A 21,030-nucleotide genomic window follows, 5' to 3' on the forward strand; every position below is an offset into this window, starting at 1 on the left:
TGAAGGAATATTTCTAACACCTTCACAGTGCCTCCCTCAGCAGCACGCCCCATGAGTAACACACAGCACTTGCCCTATAAGAGCCCCTAGCAGCCAAGAAGAGAACAGGTGGCCCAGGTGGGACTGGGTGAGCAAAGAGCCTCACGTGCCTCAGGCAGGCTGTGGTCCTGGTTCCTATGGCCACCTATGAGATGAGGCTGCTCCCCCAGAGCAGTTCCTTAATGCCACAGTCCTGAAGTTAAACCTACCCTCCTTACAACAAGCAGCTGGAGAAAAAAGCTCCCTGTGTCAGCAGTGCTGTGACCACTCTGTTCCACCCGCTGCTCCTTGAATGGAACTTCCCAAACCTGCCACCCTTTATGGTAAGCCCAAACAATGACAAGCAATGGCTACAGAAAAATACACCTCGAACAAAAGCTTTAGGGGCTAGAGATCATTCCCAGCCCCCCCCTGCTCTGTACTCCCGGCCTCCTGCACAGACACTCCTTGACACCGCAGTGATCTGCAGTGTAAAAAGTTTAATGCAAATAAAATAGCTGCACTGTGCCTGAATTACACTACAGCTCGTCTGGTTTGTTTCAGTTGGCGGCTGCTGCACAAAACCTCTGATTCCTTCTGCTCTAGCACAAGGAAAGCATTAAAGGAGTGCTGCTGCAGGGATGGACTGATAGAAAGCCAAGCAGCAGAGGACAGATGAAACGAAAAGAAGCCACATTTGAGGTAAGCAGGTAGTTTTGGCAATCAAAACAGACAAAGCGAAGGGATCCTACTTTTAGTGGCCCCAGGGGAGCAGGGCAACACTTTGGATCCCTGCTGCACTCTAAAAACACATCAACATCACTCTGGATAAAAGCAGCTAGCCAGAAAGCGCTGCTGGAGGACGTTAAGGTATCCAGGGCCGTGGTCATGCTGCTTTTGCAGGCTGCTGCAGGAGGTTTCCATTACAAACCTCACTCCACCGGATGTGTCGATTATGAAACCATGAAAAAAAACAGGAGCTTATTTTTAAAAGCTCATCAGGCTTATTAGCATATGAGCCGAGCCTTCCTGAAGCTACAGCTTCTTTGGGCTGAAAGCACTGCACTTTCTGCTTGGAAAAGCGAAATCCCAAGTCCCACAGCAGCACAACTCTATGCAGCGGGGAGGAAGAGTGAAAACTACACTTACTTAACCCAGTTACTGGTTCCTTATGTAAAGCATGACAGGCTCAGCTTAGTTCCCCAGCACAGTTGTTTTGAGGGCCTATGTCAAGCTCTGGATAAATCCCAGATGCAAAAAACTGACAGGAGTGGAGAAAGGAAGGCTAAGATTTTTCTCTTTGAGAATAAAGACGTTTCTCCAACATCTCAGTAGCACAGGGACATTAAGATCTCTTGCTCTGCTCACCATGGGGCTACTTTGCCTTCTTGCAGCTCGCAGAACTGAATCTCCTGAAAGACTCACAAAGAGGACATAACTCCGTTCTTCAGAGCATGGCTGCAGCTTTACTGAAAGAAATTCAGCACTGAAGCTGACCATGGCAAGCCTTCTCAGAAAAGATCTTTATTTTCCCCGGAAACCAACCTTTCCCCCATGTTGGGCAATACTAATTCTAAAGGAACAACTTCAATCACAGGAGCACAGGGCTTCGCTGAGCCTCATTCACCCTGTTTCTCAGCAAAGAATTTGGAATTTAGGACTGGCTGACTCCTGTGCCGCTGCACACTCCCTGCTGAGCCGCCATCCTCCCCACTCCTGAGGAAGCAAGGTGTGACTGCACTCGCAGCAGCCACGCAGTGTCCTCTGCTGATTGCCTCAGTGACTCCCGGGACCAGGCAGAGACCTCGTGCTAAAATCACTGACAGAAACGCCACCTCTACACTAACTGACAGCGGGATGAAGCCACTCCAGGTCACAGGAGGCCGGGTCCCCTGCCCCGCAGGTCAGGCCCACGCCTGCCCATCCTACTCTGCGGCCTGACGGCTCTTGTGCTTCTCCTGCCGCTGCTCCTCGGCCTCTGCTGGCGCTGAGGTCACCTCTGGGCCTGGCTGTGAGCCTGGCTCTGGTTCCAGGGGCAGTGAGGGAGGCTTTGCGAGGGGAGTGGATGCTCCAGCACCTGGGGAGAGAAGTGAAGGGATGATTGCATACATTCTGTGTGTTCTTTGGTACCGCTGAGCAGCGTGGAGACACAAAACAACTGCAGCTCTTCTTTATTCTGATTTCTTCTGCCTAGCATGAAATTTATCAGCAGCACTCAACTCTTCTGCAACTTACCCAGCCAGAGACATGACAGTAGTTGGAACTCTGCTGAAAAGAAGCTGAGGCAGTTTCTCATTCAGCTGGGCTGCCACAAGAAGTCAGCAGAAACTCAGGAGTTAACTCAAGCTTTGGTAGGGAAAATAGTTCCACTGCATCTGGTTTGTACTCAGACTGTAACCAAAGCCACAGCGCAGTTCTCAGCTCACAGTTTTAGCAATCTCAGGGAGAGCTTCCCAGCGGTTAGCAGCTCCTTACAGAACAAAATCAGAGCAGGACACCGCCACACCAGAGTTGTTTCTACACTTATATCTAAGCTGACAGCTAATCTTACGAGCCAGCTTTGCTGATGTGGATGATAAGGCCTTTTGGGTAACCCCTGAATTTCCACGTTTTTATTTTTCAGCTTCCATGAGAAATGGAGCAGGTCCTTAGGGTGCCACAGAAATGGCCTGGATTACACAACCTTCCTCCTGTGCCACAAACCACAGGAAACAAAACACAGAGAGACAGAACGTCGCTGCAGTGAGCACTGTCTCCACTGCCCTGCTCCTGGGAAGCTGAGGGGTGAAAGGAGGTCAGGATGCAAGCGATGGCTCAGGAGATGCTCCCACACAGCAAGCTGCAGCACATACAGCTATCAGCCTAAGCCTTATAAGGCTGAAGGGAGCTCTGTGTAAGTAGAATCATAGAATCATAGAATCACTAAGGTTGGAAAAGACCTAGAAGATCACCCAGTCCAACCGTTCACCTATTCCCAATAGCTCCTACTAAACCATGTCCCTCAACGCAACATCCAGTCTTTCCTTGAACAGTAAGTAAATACCTCCCTAAACACATGCCATAACCAAAGGGAGAGAGGTTTCTCTTCTCCTTTCCCATGGTTTCACTTCACAGCAATGCAAAAGAGAGGTACCTGATGGAAGCTGCATGCTTTTCCCATAGCCAGCAGCTGAGGACATGGCTTGACCCAAGGCCTGGTTGGAGCCCAATGGCTTCCCTGACGGAGCAGCTCGCTGCTTGGATTTAGACTCTTTAGCAGGCCTCGTCCAGACTTGGCTCTCCCCGACCTGCAGGGCAGTTCCCATCTTTTGGGCAACCTCCACCATCTTATCAAACAAAACAAAAAGAGAAGACCCTCATAGACAGGGACACTTCAGACAACAATGAAGTCAACAGAGAAAAAGAGCTGTGCGGGGCTGGCAACTGCCTTGGTGCTCGAGGGAAACATCTCCACTAATTCATTCTCTTAATTAAGAGGGAATCTTGTCTTGCTGCGTATTGATTGAAGAACTGGGCTTCAAAGAGCAGAAATGAAGCACGCAGCTCGCAGCAGGTGACTGCTCTACTTAGAGCAGTCTTAGAAAATCTCATAAGCAGAATTTTTCCTAATAATTGGACTCAAAAGTCAAACTTCCCCCTTGTTTGTTGCCAGCCTTAATGTGGCCATTTAGTTCCCGCTGACAACTCTCAAGCACATACCTCGGGGTCAAAATCCAGAGTGCTGCTCTCCTTCAGTGCAACGACCTTCTTCTCCATCTCCTGGTACTGGCAGAGGGCCCCCTGCTTGTCGCCGTGGTTATACAGCAGCACGGCATAGTTCAGGTTGACGAGGGGATTGCACCTGCAGCACACACAGCACGTTTGTGTTCACTGTGGGAGGAGAGCTGATCTCTGTGCTGGTTACCTCAGGTTACCCACAGTTCTGCTGGTTGGTGGGAGAGCGCTCGGGGTGGGTCAGCTCAGCAGGAGCACCTCACTGATGGTATTCCACAGGCTGACACACTACAGAACACAGTTTACAATTCATTTTCCCTGCCTCCTCTCACTCCCTCCCCGGTAAAATGTAAAAGTGTGCATGCTGCCGTAGGGGAACATCCAGAGAAGCAGAACGCACAGGTACTGTCTGACACAGAAAAATGCAAGGCGGGCACAGGCTCTGCCCCAGGAGCTCCTGCTCTCTCACCCAGGCTCAGCCCTGGAAAAGCAGAGGCCGCCTGTGGCCAGACCGAGGCGCAGACGTGCATCTCTGCACACAGGAGAGTAAGGGCCGCTTTGTGCGTTTTGCTCAAGAAACACGAGCGAGGGACTGCTGCCCTCTCCTGGAGCACGGCTGGGACGGCTGGAGCCGTGCAGGTCTCTGGCACCGCGCCTCCTTGGGGAAAGGCGCAGGAGAGAAGGCTGCCGCTAGCGCTCAATAAATAGCAAGTGTCATCTGCAGGCCAAGGCCATCCATCCTCACTAAGTTATATGATGGGGCTGCAAGGAAGAGACCATTAGAGAAACCTGATAGCATTCATAACCATTGGATTTCCTTTAGCAGAGAAATTGGAACAGTGATCCTGCAATAAAAACAAAACACATCCGGGCCAGGCAGTTCCTGACCTGCCAGGGAAGGAAGGCTGTGGGGACAGGGATTCAGCCATTAAGTAACTGTGGGAAATGCAAGGCACGTCAGCTGAACGAGGCCTTACAGTCTCTGGATGTTCCTCCCAGCAGCCACTAGCAGCTGGGGTTCATTTTTGCTTTGATTGGGTTTGATTTTCCCAGTAAAACTGAAGCTGTAGCATCTTGCTTCTGCCAAATCCTTAGGCAAAGTAGTGGAGCTACATTTCTATTCCTTCTCTCTGATCAAAGCGCAGAAACCCACAACTTTGTCTGAGCAATCTTCAGATCCTGCACCCCTGCTAGGCTGACCAGGAAAGCCAGGCAGAGAAGTCGACTGGACGTTGGTCAGTAATTTTGGTAGGAAAGGTCTATGCATGACTGCAAAATGCTCTCACACTGCAATGCATTTGCAAATGTCTGACGATGGCTCATACAGGTTCAGCTCCTCTGAGGCTGCTCAGACGTAATGACACTTAGAATGGATGCAGCAGTAACATTTAGATCTACTCAGCGATTGCGTCGACGCATAACTCATGCAGAACCCCAGTACCAGATGGATGCTCTGTCCTGCATGCAAGCCATGCAATTCTCAACAAAAATCTCAGAGTATTTACAAAGAGAACTGCACTACGGCGTCCAGTGCTAATTTCTGAAACCTGAAGCTTGTTTTAATGGGCTTGGAAACTTCCAGAACCCTTTAGTTCCAGAATTAAGCCTGGTGTGGACTAGGCTGGAGGGGACAGGGAGCAGTATTCCTTTAAACACACCAATACATGCCACCTCATGGTGACTGCAGATGGAAAGAGCCTGCCCTGCAGCTCTGCTGCCAGCACACAAACTGCTGGGCTCAGGAGCACTGTGCTGGCTGCTCCAAAAGCATGCCAATATTTGCAGTAAGCTGGGGAGGAGCATCACCTAATAGTTAATATCTGAAAGGTAAAACATGAAAAGTAAAACAAAAGAAAAAGCAGACCCAGGCAGCCAAAACTATTCATAGATTTGAGACAAAACTGTGTTTTTCTTCTGCTTGAAACGATGGCAATGACCATCTTTAATACTGAAAAGCTCATTTTAACATTTCTGAAAGCAGGTGCTCTGACCTTAATAGCTAGATTCCCAATACTGACATTGCTTGTAAAACAGAGGAGGAAGGGCTGCACCACACTCCCTTTTATATGCTTTGTATTGGTTTCTTCCTCACATTTTTTCCAGCTAAAATCTTCCCTCTGCCCAGTTCAGAAAGGCTTTATCCCAGAAGTCTCTCAGTGCTCTGTGCAGTGCTCAAGCTCAGTTACAAAATATTCTGGGATGAATGGTTTACTCAATCTGCTCCATATTCCCAGGTAGAAAGACTAGAATCCAAAGCCATCATCTCTTGACTCACTAAATAAACAGCAAAATAAAAACCAGCTTTGGTTTGGTCTCAAATTTTCTTTCATTTCTCAGAACTGAATGAAAAAAAGAAGGTTTTAAAGCTGCTTTGCACTGCTTCTGGAACAAAAATGTTTCCTTGGTGCAAACTTAAGAGTCAGAGGAGGGAGGGATAAAGCACGTGAAGGAAACCAGGTGCAGGAAGGAAAAGCAACGTGATCAACTGACCAATATGATTAAGACTTACTTGTCCAATGCCACAGCTTGCTCATAGGAACGTTTTGCATTCTCAATATCTTCAAGGTTTGTCAGAGCAACTGTACCAAAGGAAAACATACAGAAGATGTGATGCTTCACAAGGACTTCACTTTTAGGATAATAATGTCATTTGTTCACAAGTACAACTTGTGTCCAATACTTGTTTACTTCAGCCCAAACTTTCCCTCTGAAACACGTTGATCTCCCAGGCTGGCTACACACCAGAGCCTGGCAACAGTCCTTCATTACCTGCAAGGAGCATATACAGCTCTCCCATCTTGGGCTGGAAGTTGATGGCAGCACTGAGGAAGTGGAAAGCAGATGCGTACTGCTGCATTGTGAGGTGGACTAAGCCCAAATTGTACAGAATCTTCCAGTCAAAAGGAGCCAGGTAGTTCGCCCGCTTCAAGCAACTGATAGCCTGCAGCAAAGGAAGAGGTGTGCTGCACAGCAGTGCACCCAGAGACCTCCTGTCTGCCCCAGCAGGGCTCTTGGTTCATACAGGTGAAAGGAGAAAGGAAAGCACACTCACAGCGACGTATTTCTTCTTGCCAAAGAAGCACATCCCAATGTTGTTCCACAAGGGAGGGCTTTCAGGCATGCTGCTGGCCACTGCCCTGTATTTGGACAGGGCAACGTCATAATCTCCGTGGGCCTGCATCATGCTGCCAGCTGCCAACGTAGCCTTCAGGAGGAGAGAGACCAGCTGAGGGCGTGCGCTTCCCCAAGCACAACAAGAAGGCAAGGGGACAGAGCTCCTAAACTAAAGCCATCTCAAGAGGAGCTCTTCCACATGTTTCCTTCTGGGAGCTGCCGAGACCAACAGCCTGGGGCTCTAGAATCTCTGAGCACAAAGTGAAGTCAGGGCGAGGAGGGACTCAGGCCCACTTCTTGCCTTATCCCAATCATAAGTGCCTCAGAAACACTACAGTGTGAGAAGTGCTCAGTACGGTATGGTATGTAGCAGGGTATGTTGTGGGCTGCAGGGTGCCTTTGGAGCCTGAGTCTGTGAGCAGATCTATGCACTCCATTCTGTTTCACCAACAAGTACAGACAGAAATGGGGCTGGTGTAACTTAACAGGAGAGTTTAAAAAAAAAAAAAAAAAGCAAGCAAGCAAAGCTAGCCTAGTTCACACTGACTGGATGATACTGCAAATTAATGGAAATATGCATGGAGGGGAAGGCAAGCGATTGCAACACACTATATTTAAACCACAATAAGCTGGCTGAACAATTTATAGTACACCACAGTGACAAGTAAAATTTGTAAGTGTAAAGGTGTTTTCACAATAGCATTTGGCTTGTATTCATGCATCAGCTGTCAACCACACGTTTCCATACTATACATTGCTAACGTCCTACAGGAGGAGAAGGAGGCACAGAGAAATACAGCAGCATGTCCAAAAAGGGAAGCGCTTTCACAGCCAGGAATGATACCTAGATGCCAAGCTCGGCTTTCCAGACCAGAGCCAAGGAAAAGTCACACCTGTATTCAACAGCTGGAAGCACAGACAGATTAACAGCAGATGGGAAGACACTACAACGGTTCATTTCCACTCCTGATACCTTGTAGTTGCCCTGGTCGTAAGTGAGCGCCTTTCCAAGGTGTTCAAAAGCCTTCTGGTAATCGCCAAGCTGGGAAAAGAAGCAAGGATGAGAAGTGCAGCAATAAGGGCTTCAGAAAGAGAACACACTTTCTGGACACCAGAATTCCTGGTTCAATTAAAACAAGGACTCAGAAAAGTGAATTTTACAGTGCTTCCGATTATCAAACAAGAAGGTGTGTGTGTCGTTAAGTAATGTACTAAATAAATGCTAACCATGGATTTTGCTGAGCAGGATTCACTGTTCTGAGCAAAACAAAGGTTTCTGCACTGTCTGTGCTCTGACATTTCTATATGGTGAACTCAAGTCGATGTTCCTCTGCTCCTTTGCCTCCGCCATAAAACAAATTGCTGCTCTGCAAATCCTCACCACAGTGCCCCCAAGGGCCCCTGGCAATCCTCACATGGAAAGAAGTCTCCCTTCTTTTCCTCTATGGTGCACTGGTGCTAACCATTTCATGGCTGCTTTTGTAGCAGATTAACTTGCTGGACCACAGCTCCAGCAGCAAGGTAATGACTGTACTTGGAGGATTTATAACAGAATGAAGGCAGCTGCCAAACAGAATTCCTGCTCTGGCTCAGATCCAGGAAATCAACTTGCTGTTAGCAGCAAAAGGAAAAAGGAAGACACGGAAAAGCAAACTGTCGTGTGAAATACAGAAGTGTGTGCAAGTCAGCTGAGGACAGACAGAAATTAACTCATCATTTTTCAAATAAATAAGTTCATACAATAACTAGTTAGCAGTTTTCAGTACCTGCAAGTAAATTAACCCCAGTTTCGTAAGGAGCTCCGTATTTTCTGGAGAAAATCTGAAATACAAAAGCCAGAGAGCTGCACTGTTTATTGGCCCCTCTAGAACAAGGTAAAAACAGAATCACTTTGCTACATTCCACTAGTAGTACACCAGGAAATTAACCATTAAACCCAAATACTACAGCAGTTACCATCACAGAGACCAACAGTACATCTAAGCTTCCAAAATGCCTTATGGATGTTAATGGGAAGTGAAGGTAGCTCTGTGAAACAGACCTGGTGGCACAATAAGATAACGTGGCTTTATTAATCTCCACAGCGAGCCTGCATCAGTGACCTGGAAATAGAAAATGGGATTTCCCATCGCCCCTCATAAACCATCCTGTAAATCCACTGCCAGCTTCTCGGGCCACGTATGAGAGGCAATCCTCAGTGCTTCTGATGGATTCTACACGTTCATCACCACACTTGCAATTCACTCTGCCATAAGATTCCAAGCTGCTCCCTGCTCACCACAGCCTTGTGCTGCACTGCAACTCAGGGTGCTCAGACAGGCACCACCGTGGTGCTTAACACATCTCTGATGATACACGCCGCTGTTCAGCACAGCAAGGCTTGAGAGAAACAGATCCTTAGCATTTTCAATTACTGCAAGCAACTCCCAAACCCTCATTGCTAGTTTGAGGCAATGTTGTGAATGCTAAATGCAGTGCCACTCCCAGATGGTTTGGATTAAATAAATAGGCTGCAAAGGACAACAATAACAAAAAAGTATAAAAGGGCACCGTACGTTTGTGGCCTCACTTACCCTGCTGTCAAATCTTAATCAATCTCAACCTGAGCAAAAGCTGTGCCTGCTGGTACATACCCAGAGAGCAGCTGCTAACAGCAGGCAAAATGTCATGGGCAGATAAGAAAAGGGAGGGAAAGGGGCACCACGGTAACCAATATAAAGCTGGTAAGATGCTTAGCAAGGATTGTTTACGTAATGAACATTCTAGATTAGTTCAAACATCTACTCAACCCAACATACTGTCAGACAGCAGCCAAAAGCAGGTGTGTAAGGAAACAGCGTACGAGAACAGCCAGTAGAAACTGTAGATCCCCCTCTGGCTTCTGGCGTGCTCCTGCTTTCCTTTAGTGTTCTGCCTACATTTTAAAATCACTGCTAAATCAGGCACTCAGGAATGCCCTAAAACAAGACAGATCAGTACTGAGAAATGGTGACAGGCTGGGAGAAACTCACAGTGTACCAGCCCACCTCCTTTCTGCCTACTCACTCTCCTTCAAACGCAAATCACTCTAAGTAAAAACAGCATGCGAAACCCAACAATTGATTTTTGAGAGACAGACAGGGTTAGAGAGACAGCTGGGGTGAAATTTTTTTGGTAGATAAGCCTTTGGGATTTATGAAGTCAGCTTGAGACGTGTTTGCTCCCAGGCATTTCTGCCCATTTGTTTTCCACTTTTTCTTGGCAGACCTTCAAGCAGCTCCCTTCTTCCCTGACACGCTGTCAGCAGGAGGAGGACTACAGCTGAGAGCAGAGACAGCTGAAGAGCTCAGAAAGTGCTTGCTTTGCACAGAGACACTAGAACCCCCATTAACTTTTTAATTGTGCCCTCAATTCAAATCTAGGACACCATCAAATTCCTGCTGGCACATGGACAGATAGAAAAAAAATAAAATAAAATAAAATAAAATAAAATAAAATAAAATAAAATAAAATAAAATAAAATAAAATAAAATAAAATAAAATAAAATAAAATAAAATAAAATAAAATAAAATAAAATAAAATAAAAGGTGTGTGTGTATATATATGTATGCATTCTTACTCTATTGCTTTCTTATAGACTTCGATGGCTTTCTCAGTCTCCCCCTCCAAGAGGTGAATTTTTCCCAGCATCATGTAAGTCAGATCATGTCTGTTCATCTCCAGGGCATTGTTTAGCTGGTCTCGTGCCTAAACACACAACCACAGAGAATAAAAACATCATCAGTGATTACAGAGCAAAGCAACAGCCCAAAAGCAATCCACAGCAGCTAGGGAAAGGGAACAGCTAACAGCCCCTGAGCTCAGAGAGCCCTGCTAGCAAACTCAACCCAGCTAAGTGTTGAAACAAGTTCTGCATCAGGAACCACCTGCTTTCTGGGACAGAAAAAACCAAGTGGCATACTTGGAGCCAAGAGGAGAGGCAGTGACCTCCCAAGGAAGAGAGGACCAGAGTTCCCGTGTTTGAAGTTGGGAGAGGGAAGCCTCAGATTTGCTAGGTTAATACCTAGGTATCTTACATTTTATTCCTCACTACAGTGCTTACTCCAACAGCAAGCACGGATTGCCAGATCAGCCAGAGGAATCAATCACCTCAGCCGAGGGACCAAAACTCCACTCCAAGTTCTTTACTGGCTACAAAGCATGAGCAGCACTGCCCACACTCCAGCTAGGCCTCTCTGTGTCTTTTACTCCAGGCTTGGTGCAAAACCAGCTTCAAACACTGAAATAAATCCTGCATATGGAGGGCAGGGAAAGGGGAGTCTGCTACACCTCCAATACACAGACTCCATAGCCCACTGAGTCCTGCCAGAGACATGGGGCAGCAAGTGCTCCTTCAGATCAAAGAAACTCTGCATAAGATGCAGCAGTTTGAGCTATATGCTGGTAAAGAAGTTGCGGTCTCAACCATCACACTTGTCTTGCTTCCAGAAGATGGAACTGGTATTGCCACCGCTCACAAAACAAGCAGCATTTACATTTACAACTCTGGTTTTAAAAGGCTCTGAAACAGAGGCAGCTCTTTGTGGAGCACTGCTGGTTTTCCATCTAGTTTGAAGCAGCTCTTTGAGGTTCCTTGAACACCCTCTTTAAAAACACTCTCTGAAAAGCCCTACTTCAGAAAATGCCTCCTGACCAGCTACAAGGCTAAGCTCAGGTTCGTTTCACTCTCACCCAAGCTCACAGTTTTTCAGCTGACTCAGTAATTCAACACACAGACAAGAACAGACACAGCTCATGATCTTTTGATTCCAGAGACGAACACTGAAGCAAAAAGCTTCCTTGGCACCAACAGTTGCAAAGGATCCACCTCAGAACTACCAGAGTGACACTTCTGGAAGCCCTGTCTCCCATTTGTCAGGTCGGTAAGACGAGCACTTGCATTACCTTGTTGAAATGTTTCAGGTACATGTAGCACACGCCCAGGTTGTGGCTGATCTCCTGTACGAAACAACACAAAACCAAATCAGGATGAGGTTTGAGATGCACTACATAACCTACCCCTGACAACAGTCATTGGCCGCCCGGACAGGGAGACCTCTGTACCTGCCCACAAGCAGGCTTTGTCGTTCAAACAAACCTATGAAATCCAGCTGCTTCAGGAACCCACAGAGCTTACATGTGATGGCACACGCAAGTCTACAGCCCACTGAGGCTGAAGCACAGAGTGGCAGAGGTCTCTTTGGAGAACAAGAAGGAAAGGCTGCTTTCTGACTCATTTCCCAGTGAGATCTGTGAAGCTGACGCCTGCTGCCCTTATAGGTGGCTCCTCACCTACCTGTACACTCACAGAGATCTGCACAACACGGCATTCGGCTGAACAAATGATCTTTAAGGTCCCTTCCAACCCAAGAAACAGAAGTCAAGGAGCAGAAGGGCTGAAATCCAGGATCGCAGGCAGTTAAAACGTGTTTGCAACACAGTTGGAAGATCACTTTGGCATCTTAAACACGTTGGTGACACTTCAGGGAACCATCACGCCTCTAATTCATTGCCAGCAGTGTCACTGCCAAGCTACTTGTCATCTTCCTCACCCTGGCACGTCCTGGGGAGCTGAAAAGCAGGGTCCACAATTCCTCGTTTCTATTCTGGTAAGCTTCACCAGTTTAGACAGACTTGACCTTTGATAGGAAACTCTCTTATTTACCCATTAATCCATGCAGAACACTTGCCTCAGTGCAGTCTCTCCATCTGTGGAGAGCAGTAAGGAATCAAAGAGCCGCTTCCTGTTACTGCGGCTTGTAGAACAGAACAGCACAAGGGAAGAGCACAGGCTGGCCCTACTGCCAGTCCGAGCCAGCTGCAGGAAATAACTGATCAAAACTCCCCATGAAGGCTGCCTGCTGCAGCTGTGAATAAAGCTATAGCCATGCCAAGCACATACTGCAGGCAGCCAGGCCAGCTAAGAGAAGACAGACTTCACAGAAAATCCATGGCAAGGTTTCCAAGTTGACTGGCACAGGATGAGTTGACAAGAAGAATAATACCAAATGTATCCTTGTAGCAAGCCTCAGTTGTAGACCTGCTGAGCACCAAAAGTCAGCAAGAGCCTGATGTCTTAAGAAATAAGATCACACCTCGCAAGCCTGTCTCAGAAACAACACTTCTGCGGGCAAAAGTCACCTGCAAAAGGCTGCCCACAACTAACTGAAGCCACGTCCCCTCTCTTCTCACCACCTGTCACACACTTCCCTCTGCAGTGTTCTTCCTTCATGGTTTTTTTTTTTCCCTCCTGAAAGAGCTAATTTAATTATTGCTCCTGTAGTTATCAGCCTACATTTTTTTCAAAGCAGGTAATGCTTGGTAGATAAGAAGTAACTCTTAGCTAACTTGAGGGTAATCTTTTTCATTTTTTGCATTATGAAAGGATTCCCAATTACTAAAGTAAGTTCTAATGCTAACTGAGTGTATAATGTTAAGGGAGGGAAGCATTTTCCATCCCTTCCTGAAGGTAATTCAGCTCTTTATACTATAAATGGCTATGTTAATACTGATAGCAAGATTCAAACACGTTGCTTGATCGTCTGTTTGTGCCCCAGGACAAGGTGTGGGATGTGTAGGTTGAAATCTGCAGGCTGAAACCCTCAAACCAGAGGGTGCAGAGCCTGAGTGCTCAAGAGCCCATGCTAAAAGGTGATGCCTCTTGGCCCTGCAGCTCCTCCTCTGCTCACACTGCAGGCAACATCAGCTTATCTCTGCCTGGAATGCATCCGCAGCTGTTTTCAGAAAAATGGAGAACCATCTGCACTGTGCAGCAACCTGCAAAGCAACAAAACACTTACCCAGTCCTTTTCATCAAGTTTAGCTGCTTCGTTGTACACCTCAATGGCAGCCTTGTGTTTCCCCAGAAGAAACCTGTGAAAGCAATTCCATTTCTACTTTTTTCTTGCTTTGAAACCCTGCTGTGTGACCACCGCCACCTCTGCCACTGAGAAATGATGCTATTTGCTAGTTCTCCAGAGACTGGAGTGAGAAACCCTGAGAATTTTGTAGTCTGAGCAATAAGTCAGCACTGCTCCCTTTCAGAGCCAAGGTCATCAATTCTGCGCTCTGTTACGTGACTGGAGATGCAAGGAATGAATCCGCAAGCTCCGTCATCTGCCTTTGTCTCAAAGGGAAAACACAGGTGATCAAAAGCAAACAGGACACTCAGAGACAGAAAGGGGTCTGCAGGGCAAGTTTACACAGCTCCAGGCAGCACCTTTAGCTCTGGATCTGGAAATTGGTGTGCTATTTATCTTGCTTAAAGCACAAATGAAAAAAATCAAATAAAATACAACAATAGCAGCCAGGCAGATTACAGAGATTGTGCTTAAAAGGGTGGCCCACGCTCCTGGAAAGCAACTCAAGTGTTGATGAGGAGGAAGCATGCTTGGAATTAAGCAGCCAGGGATTCTGCTTGATGCCTGGGAGAAGAACAGAACGTGGAAGGTCCTGGGTGGCACATCAAAGTGAAACAATCAAACACCACTCACAGCGATCGTGCCACCTGCTTCAGGTTGTCAGCACTTCGAGGGTTCAGAATGGAACACGTCTGAAACAGTTCAAGAGATTCTTGAATTTTCCCCTCCAAGCGAAATATCAAAGCTGTAAGAAAACATATACCAGGCAAATCAGCCCATTATCAGCAGGAGAAGTGTCTCTGACAGCAGGGAAAGAACAGGGAGTACAGATACATTACAACAATGCCCATTTGGTCCTTCCCCTCTCGCAGCAACTTGAGGCAGAAGGAAAACGCACACATAGGACTCATGCTTGCTTGGAAACATTTCTGTTCTCTATGGTTCAGGCATCTTAAAACCCTGGCCAACTGTTTGTTAAGATGCAGTCTGGATCGCTCTCCTCCTAATTCTACAGGCTGCAATATGTCCTTGGCCAAAAATTCTCCCTTTTCTCCCACCCCAGGCAACTGCTGAGAAGACACACAGCCCTCTGAACTGCAAGGCCAAGTTCTGGGGACGCCTCTGGGAGGACAGAGGGTGGACAGGAAGTGGAAGATGCTCATAGAGTAAGATGAGTCACCCAAGGACATTGCTTTAGCAGAAAACAAACGTCTGTAACACATTGCACAGCACACAGCAAAACACAACCCAATGGAAGAGCAGTGCATCAATGGCCGAGAGCCCACAACCCAAGGAGCTGATGACAAACTCACCAATGCAGAGAAAACAGAAAATCTGATCTGTCCATTACAAAAAGGGCCAGACATATTTACACAGGAATTTTATAATTGTTTCTTCCATTTGTCCCCAAGTGCTCTCTCTATCTTGTATCACAAGTAACTGGCTTTAGCCAAAGGAAGCCTTTCAGAGGCCTCACGCGCCGCACCTTGAACGTAGACAGCATATTCACACCTCCCATGGGACTCCTGGAGCTGCTCTTTGATGACAGCCTGAAACAAAGAAGTGCAAATGTATATGGCAAATGTAACCTCAGTCTCTGAAATACTGATTAATCTAACCTTGTGTTTGGAAAAATCAGCTTTAAGATAGAATTTGCAGCTAGTTTTTGCAATATACTGTGAGAAAACAGTACAAAATTGGTAAACTTCCAACATTTTAACAAAGCTAGTGAAAGGGATTTTGTTTCAGTTGCAGAAACTGCAACCACACAAATAACAAAGACACAGGACTGTGTTTGGAACAACAAGAGTGCAGGTAAAGAGTGCAAACTGGTCAGAGCTTGAGAAGAGCACAGTGCCAACAACACTGCAGGCCCGGCAGTATTTGTCTGCTCATTCCTACTGCTACAGATAATTACATATCACCTGGGGAAAACGCTGCAAGAAATCTATGAAGCATCCTCTGCTGATAACAGCACCTACTCTAAGCCCTTTGTGAAGAAATAAATTGAACTGGAGCAACTGTAGCTGAATTAATGGAAGCTGAATGAACTAACAAAGAGAGCATGGGAAAAGAAGGGAAGAAAACTGATGAAAATGTAAATCCTTGTTGTCTGCATCTATAAAGCTGACAGTTTAGGTGTAGTCTGGCTCTATTCCACAGTAACACGTGATCTGAAATTGTAAAAGAAGCCCCAAAAAAGTGATTTCTGGGAGGATGCAAACTGGGACCATGAAGCAAACACACTGCTTCTGCTCTCTGAGCCTCCTCTCTGAGCTCCAGTGTAGAAGAGACAAAGGGGGAAAGGATTCCCAGGCTAGCAATAGCCCGCTGTTCATCTGGCATGCTCTGTACCTCCATCCCCTGCCTCTGAAAACAAGAAGGGAAACTGAACCTCAAATGCAGCACATAGAAGGAAAGCAGGGCGAAGGCAAGGAGAGTTATTATTGAGCAGCCTCCGTCATAAAAAAAGAATTAAACAGAGGAAGGAAAAGAAAGAAGCAGCCAGGTGCTTTTCCCCTGGGGTCTGCACCTACCCATCTCCTAGCCAGAGCCCTCCACACGCCTGCATTCTGGTCTTCACCAAGCACTCTGCTATCAGACACTCAGCTTGGACACAAGCGAACATCTCCTGAAGGCAGACAGACTACATTGCTCCATCAGCACAAACGCAGTCTCTCAGAGCAAGAGAGGGCAATAGAGAGCTACCTTCCAGAGGGAGCTGATTAATTCTTCAAACCCTAAAAATCCCATAGCAAAAGGCCTGAAGCTGAGAAGGATGATCTGTAATCCCAGCGTTTCTTCCCAGCTTTATTTAACCGGCTGTCAGAATTCAGATGGGTTGGCAGGAGACCAACCAGCATGAGCGATTTTAATTAATTAAAAGCATCTGGTAATTTTAATAATCTTTCCCTCACACATAACAGAAGATTATTTCTGTTGTAAAAAATACAGCTAGGAGGAAGAACTGAGGCTGTGAGCAGAACACACGGCTCATTAGCTTTGCATGTGAAGCTGAGTGATGATGACTGCTCAGCAGGGCCGGTCCCCACACTCTCCAACATCACCCCACAAATCCTGCATCCCCGACTGCATAGCAAGGGGTGCTGCATCCTCATCCTGGAGGATATCTGCTTTGCATCATGCTGGGCAGCAGAATCAAGCAGCCCGTTATCAATGTGCCGCTGTAATAAGCAGCAAAAGAAGTTTGTCAGAAGTTTGGCAACACCAGAGCACACAGAGTGGCACTGTAAGGGTTAATTCAACCCATCAGATTTTGGGGAGACGATGCTAGCAAACAAACACTATTTCCTAGGTGCTTTACATCACTGGCAAACAGGGGAGCTAGAGATGATGCCTCTGAAAGCAGTGAATGGAAAAAAGGGGCTAACAGTAAAAAATTAACACAGATCACTCATTTCTTACCTGAGTCTTGAAAGAAAACTAACAGACCTGAGTGAACGCCCAAACAGCTTTGGAGTTGTAAGTTTACAGCAACGTCAGGCATTGGAGATGACAAGACTTTCTTAGCTTTTGAAGATATTAGCCCTGCGCACGCACAAAAGCACCTTGGGCGTCCTGCTCAGATCTGCAACCCACAGAACAGCAGCGAGAGCTGGAGGCCCCAGAGGGCAGCTCAGCCCATCCAAGAGCAGACTGCCTTTGGGACACAGCCACCTCTGAAGAGCGCAGAAAGATCCAGCATGTTCTTAACTTCTCTGGGACAAATCCAGGCCTCCGAGCACGCGTGCATCGTGTCTGGGCAGAGGGATGGAAGGTGACCCAGCCAGCTGTGGTCTGGTGCCAAAACCTCCATTTTTCCCCATATTTTGCTTCCTTTGGTGACTGATGGAGATTGGAGAAGGCAGTGTTCCCTTTGGAGCATCCACATGGCTGTTTTCCCTGCTCCCCTGAGCTGGACACTTTTTTTTGCACGCCACAGTCTTACACCCCTTCATGGCAACAGTACACATGCAAAACAGGGGACCAAATAGAAACAGAAAAGGACAGCAACTTCCTATTTAGATTACCAATCCAGCTTTTGTTTACAGCTATTTAAACCAAGATCTGAGAGGAAATGGCTCTGTTGATGATGCAGCCTTCCAGCTTCATTAATTAAGCTAAATGCTTTTCTTCTGGCCTACCACTTTCTTAAGCACCCCCAAGAGCTTTCCAACAGAGAGAGGGACAAGTCCTGGCCAATCCTAGTGTTTCAGGAGGAAAAAAGTATGTTCAGATCGACTTTGCACATTAGGAAAACAAACAGACCACTCCTACACCCTCCTCCCACCCACTGGCACATCACCTTCAATGCCTTGTGTTCTTGTCAGGAAAACACAACATTTAATAATCTCACCATTTCCGTAGCCCATTTATTGTTGCAATCCCAAATCAAACAACTCCATTCAAGCTACACCCTAAACCTAGGAGAAATCAAAGCGTGCAGTGCTGTACCATGCAAAATGGAGGAATTTCGTTCTAGGATAGCCAAGATGTATTTTAGAGTTGGTAGAAATGTACCCTTGAGAGACCTGCACTAGAGCTGCCTTATAATCAGTTTGGAGGACACCACTCACCTCCTGGAACAAGGAAAGTTTGCAGATCTTTCATTCTTACCGCTTCCAAACCTATCATCAACAGCTCGTGGACAGATCTAGAGAAATGCACATATGAATTCTGAACACAGCTGAGGAATGAAGAAAATTAAAGCCTTGTCTGAGCTGTTTCTCTCTTAGTCACCTTAGTCCAAGAGAAGTAAGGAGAGGGGGTGGTTAGGACAGCCTTAGTTCAAACTACAGATGTTATTTTGAAGACATAGAGATTAATGGGAAAGGAGAGGCCCTTTGTTGGCTCACCAGGTGACCTGGGACACCCATCACAGCACAGCTGGCTCTGTCCTGGCATGAAAACTGCCATTTCCTAACAGCAGTAAAAATCCTTTCCAGTGCAAAGTCTCAGAAGCAACTCCTACCTTGCACTCGTCGTACTCTCTGCGAACGTACAGCAGATAGATGAACCAGTTCCTCCTCTCTAGCATGGGTATCTCCGGCACTGCAGGTACAATATTAGCAGAACACACAAAATCAGATTAATCAGCAGAGAATGAGAGCAATTCTGAACTGCCTGGTCTGCAAGTGCAATGCAACTAATTTGAAAACAGCAATTGCACCCGTCAGCACAATTGATATCCTGACTTGAAGCCTGCAGTCTGGACACACAACCAGCGCCCAGCTGCATTCCATTTCTCAAAATGATGGGTAAAATGCACTGCATGAGACACAGACATCAGGGCCCTCAGCTGAGAACAAAAATCTACCACCTCTGAAGGCTCAAGGCATCCGCTCCTCCTGGGGCAGTTATGGGAGCCAATTGCACCAAGCAGCAGCACGTTGACTAATTTCAATTCAACACTCATGCTGATTGGATGAGATTGGTTCCAAACTGGTACACAAGCAGCAGCTTGAGGGGTATGAGTTAGATTGGTACTTTGGAGCTGAGGCAGAAGAACCAAACTCCTTAAAAATCAGTTTCTAGGAGAGAATGAGAAGGAAACTGGCAGCACACACAAGAAGAGATATTGGAGATGCTGCCATTCGCAAGGCGTGAGTAACTTTGGGAGGTCAAACTCAGTTCTTTGAAACTGTGAAGTGACTATGAAACATCACTGAGGCAGCTGAGGCTACTGGCAGAAAGATGCATCTGATGCAGTGGAATAGCATAACCCTCACTCCAGTATTTCAGCCATAAGGAGCTTGCAGCAGTAATTACGGCCCAGCACGGCCAGATGTTGCTTAGTAATACTTACATTGGGTTTAGAAGTTTAACACACTGCTGTGCATTTCATTAAGGCTCAGAATGTATTGCTTCCTACTCGCTTCTACAGCTCAGATGCTGGTGGCTGCAAGGTAACCATAGCAACTGGCAAAAAAAGCTCGGTGTTTGCAAGTCAATATTATGACACCGGTGCAGAAGGCAACATGAGGCAAAGATTGCTGCAGGAGCTGTGGCCACAGGGCTGGCAGGGCCACCCGACCCCAGCAGCACGCAGACCCACAGCGCTGTGCAAGGAGCTGCAGGCTGAGCTCCCAGCAGCTCAGAGCAGGAGGTGGCATTCCCAAAGGCTCATGGCACCCACTGCCTGCCTGCAGCACAGGTCAGGATCCTCCTGGCACCGCGTGGTATCAACCACAGGAGCACACAGAACCGCTCCGACCCCCCTCTGTAAGCACGGACTTCAAAGCAGACATCATAAGCTCTATTTAATTGTAAAGATTTTGATTCCAGTCAAAATTAAAGTACGCTTTATCCATTTGCACCTACTGTCATAGCTTCAAATTACAACATCCTTTACCACTACAACGAAATCTGTTTCAAATGGAGAACGTTCAAAGGCCCTCCAGACATACATACCCTGTTAGTCTCCAGCCCGATACCTGGCACAGCGCAGGTCTTGCCGAGAGGTTAAAAAGAAACAGAGCACCATTAACTCTTGCAATAGACAGAAAACCCAGAGGGCTCAGGCCTGCTCCCCAGTGCCCACAGCACAGACAGGCAGAGCCACAGAGCTGTCTTCTGTGCTTGTCGTTCCTTTTTGCTACCGTCCTGCTGCTGAGAAATGATGCAGAAATGGAAAGAAAAGGATAAAATGGGCGCAGACATTTCACAGACACCATGTGCAGAGCCCAGCTGAGGAGCTGTGCTGGAGGTACACCAAGAGAAAGCAAAAACCACCATGAGATACAGAAGTGAACGGCACCCACATCTGCAGAGATGAAACGGGTTCTGCTTCCCCCGGCAATTTGCTGTCTCCAAGGAGAACCACGTGGAGCTGGGAAAACACATAGAGTTCTTCCTCTCGTAAAACTCATTTGGAAATAGCAACACACCTGACTGAGAATACATCAGCCTCCTTTTTTCTTTTTCCCCAAGACAAATCGGGGAAAAAAAGAAAAAAAAAAAAAGAGACAAATAAAAAACTCCAATGTCTTTCTGAAAAGGTGCCTTCATTACTCTGGAGATACAAGTAATCTGAAGGTCGAGCCCCTGAGCCTATTCGAAGAAGAAAACAGCAACACTTTGACCCTTCCTCTGAAGGAATCCAAGAGAAACATTACGAACCAAAGCTGGTGTGAATGCCATGGAGGACACAGAAGAGTGGAAGGACAAAAACTGTGAGGAAATTGATACATGACTCAACGTTAGAACCTGTCTAATCCCCCCAGAAGGGGCTATGGGCAGCAAAGCACTGGTAGCTGGGCTTTGTATTCTTTTCAGAGGTGCAAAGAATTAATGCCATTTGTTGAC

General features: G+C 46.8%; 1 protein-coding gene across 2 annotated transcripts in view; it reads right to left on the reverse strand.

Annotated features, from left to right (window-relative positions):
• Window positions 1–1,943: 1,943 nt before the first annotated feature.
• Window positions 1,944–21,030, reverse strand: part of BBS4 (Bardet-Biedl syndrome 4) — a gene marked incomplete at both ends in the record, with an annotated part of 31,695 nt that continues 12,608 nt past the window's right edge. For both annotated transcript variants that reach the window (XM_079540961.1, XM_079540960.1), the window contains 14 exons: window positions 1,944–2,095; window positions 3,152–3,344; window positions 3,718–3,859; window positions 6,242–6,311; window positions 6,502–6,673; window positions 6,785–6,937; window positions 7,820–7,888; window positions 8,613–8,667; window positions 10,446–10,573; window positions 11,771–11,824; window positions 13,666–13,738; window positions 14,359–14,470; window positions 15,212–15,275; window positions 18,698–18,777. In XM_079540961.1, the coding sequence (XP_079397087.1) occupies window positions 1,944–2,095; window positions 3,152–3,344; window positions 3,718–3,859; window positions 6,242–6,311; window positions 6,502–6,673; window positions 6,785–6,937; window positions 7,820–7,888; window positions 8,613–8,667; window positions 10,446–10,573; window positions 11,771–11,824; window positions 13,666–13,738; window positions 14,359–14,470; window positions 15,212–15,275; window positions 18,698–18,777 (1,517 nt within the window). The remainder of the gene's footprint in view (window positions 2,096–3,151; window positions 3,345–3,717; window positions 3,860–6,241; window positions 6,312–6,501; window positions 6,674–6,784; window positions 6,938–7,819; window positions 7,889–8,612; window positions 8,668–10,445; window positions 10,574–11,770; window positions 11,825–13,665; window positions 13,739–14,358; window positions 14,471–15,211; window positions 15,276–18,697; window positions 18,778–21,030) is intronic.

This window comes from Tetrao urogallus (assembly GCF_951394365.1).
Source record: "Tetrao urogallus genome assembly, chromosome: 11".
Lineage (NCBI taxonomy): Eukaryota > Metazoa > Chordata > Aves > Galliformes > Phasianidae > Tetrao > Tetrao urogallus.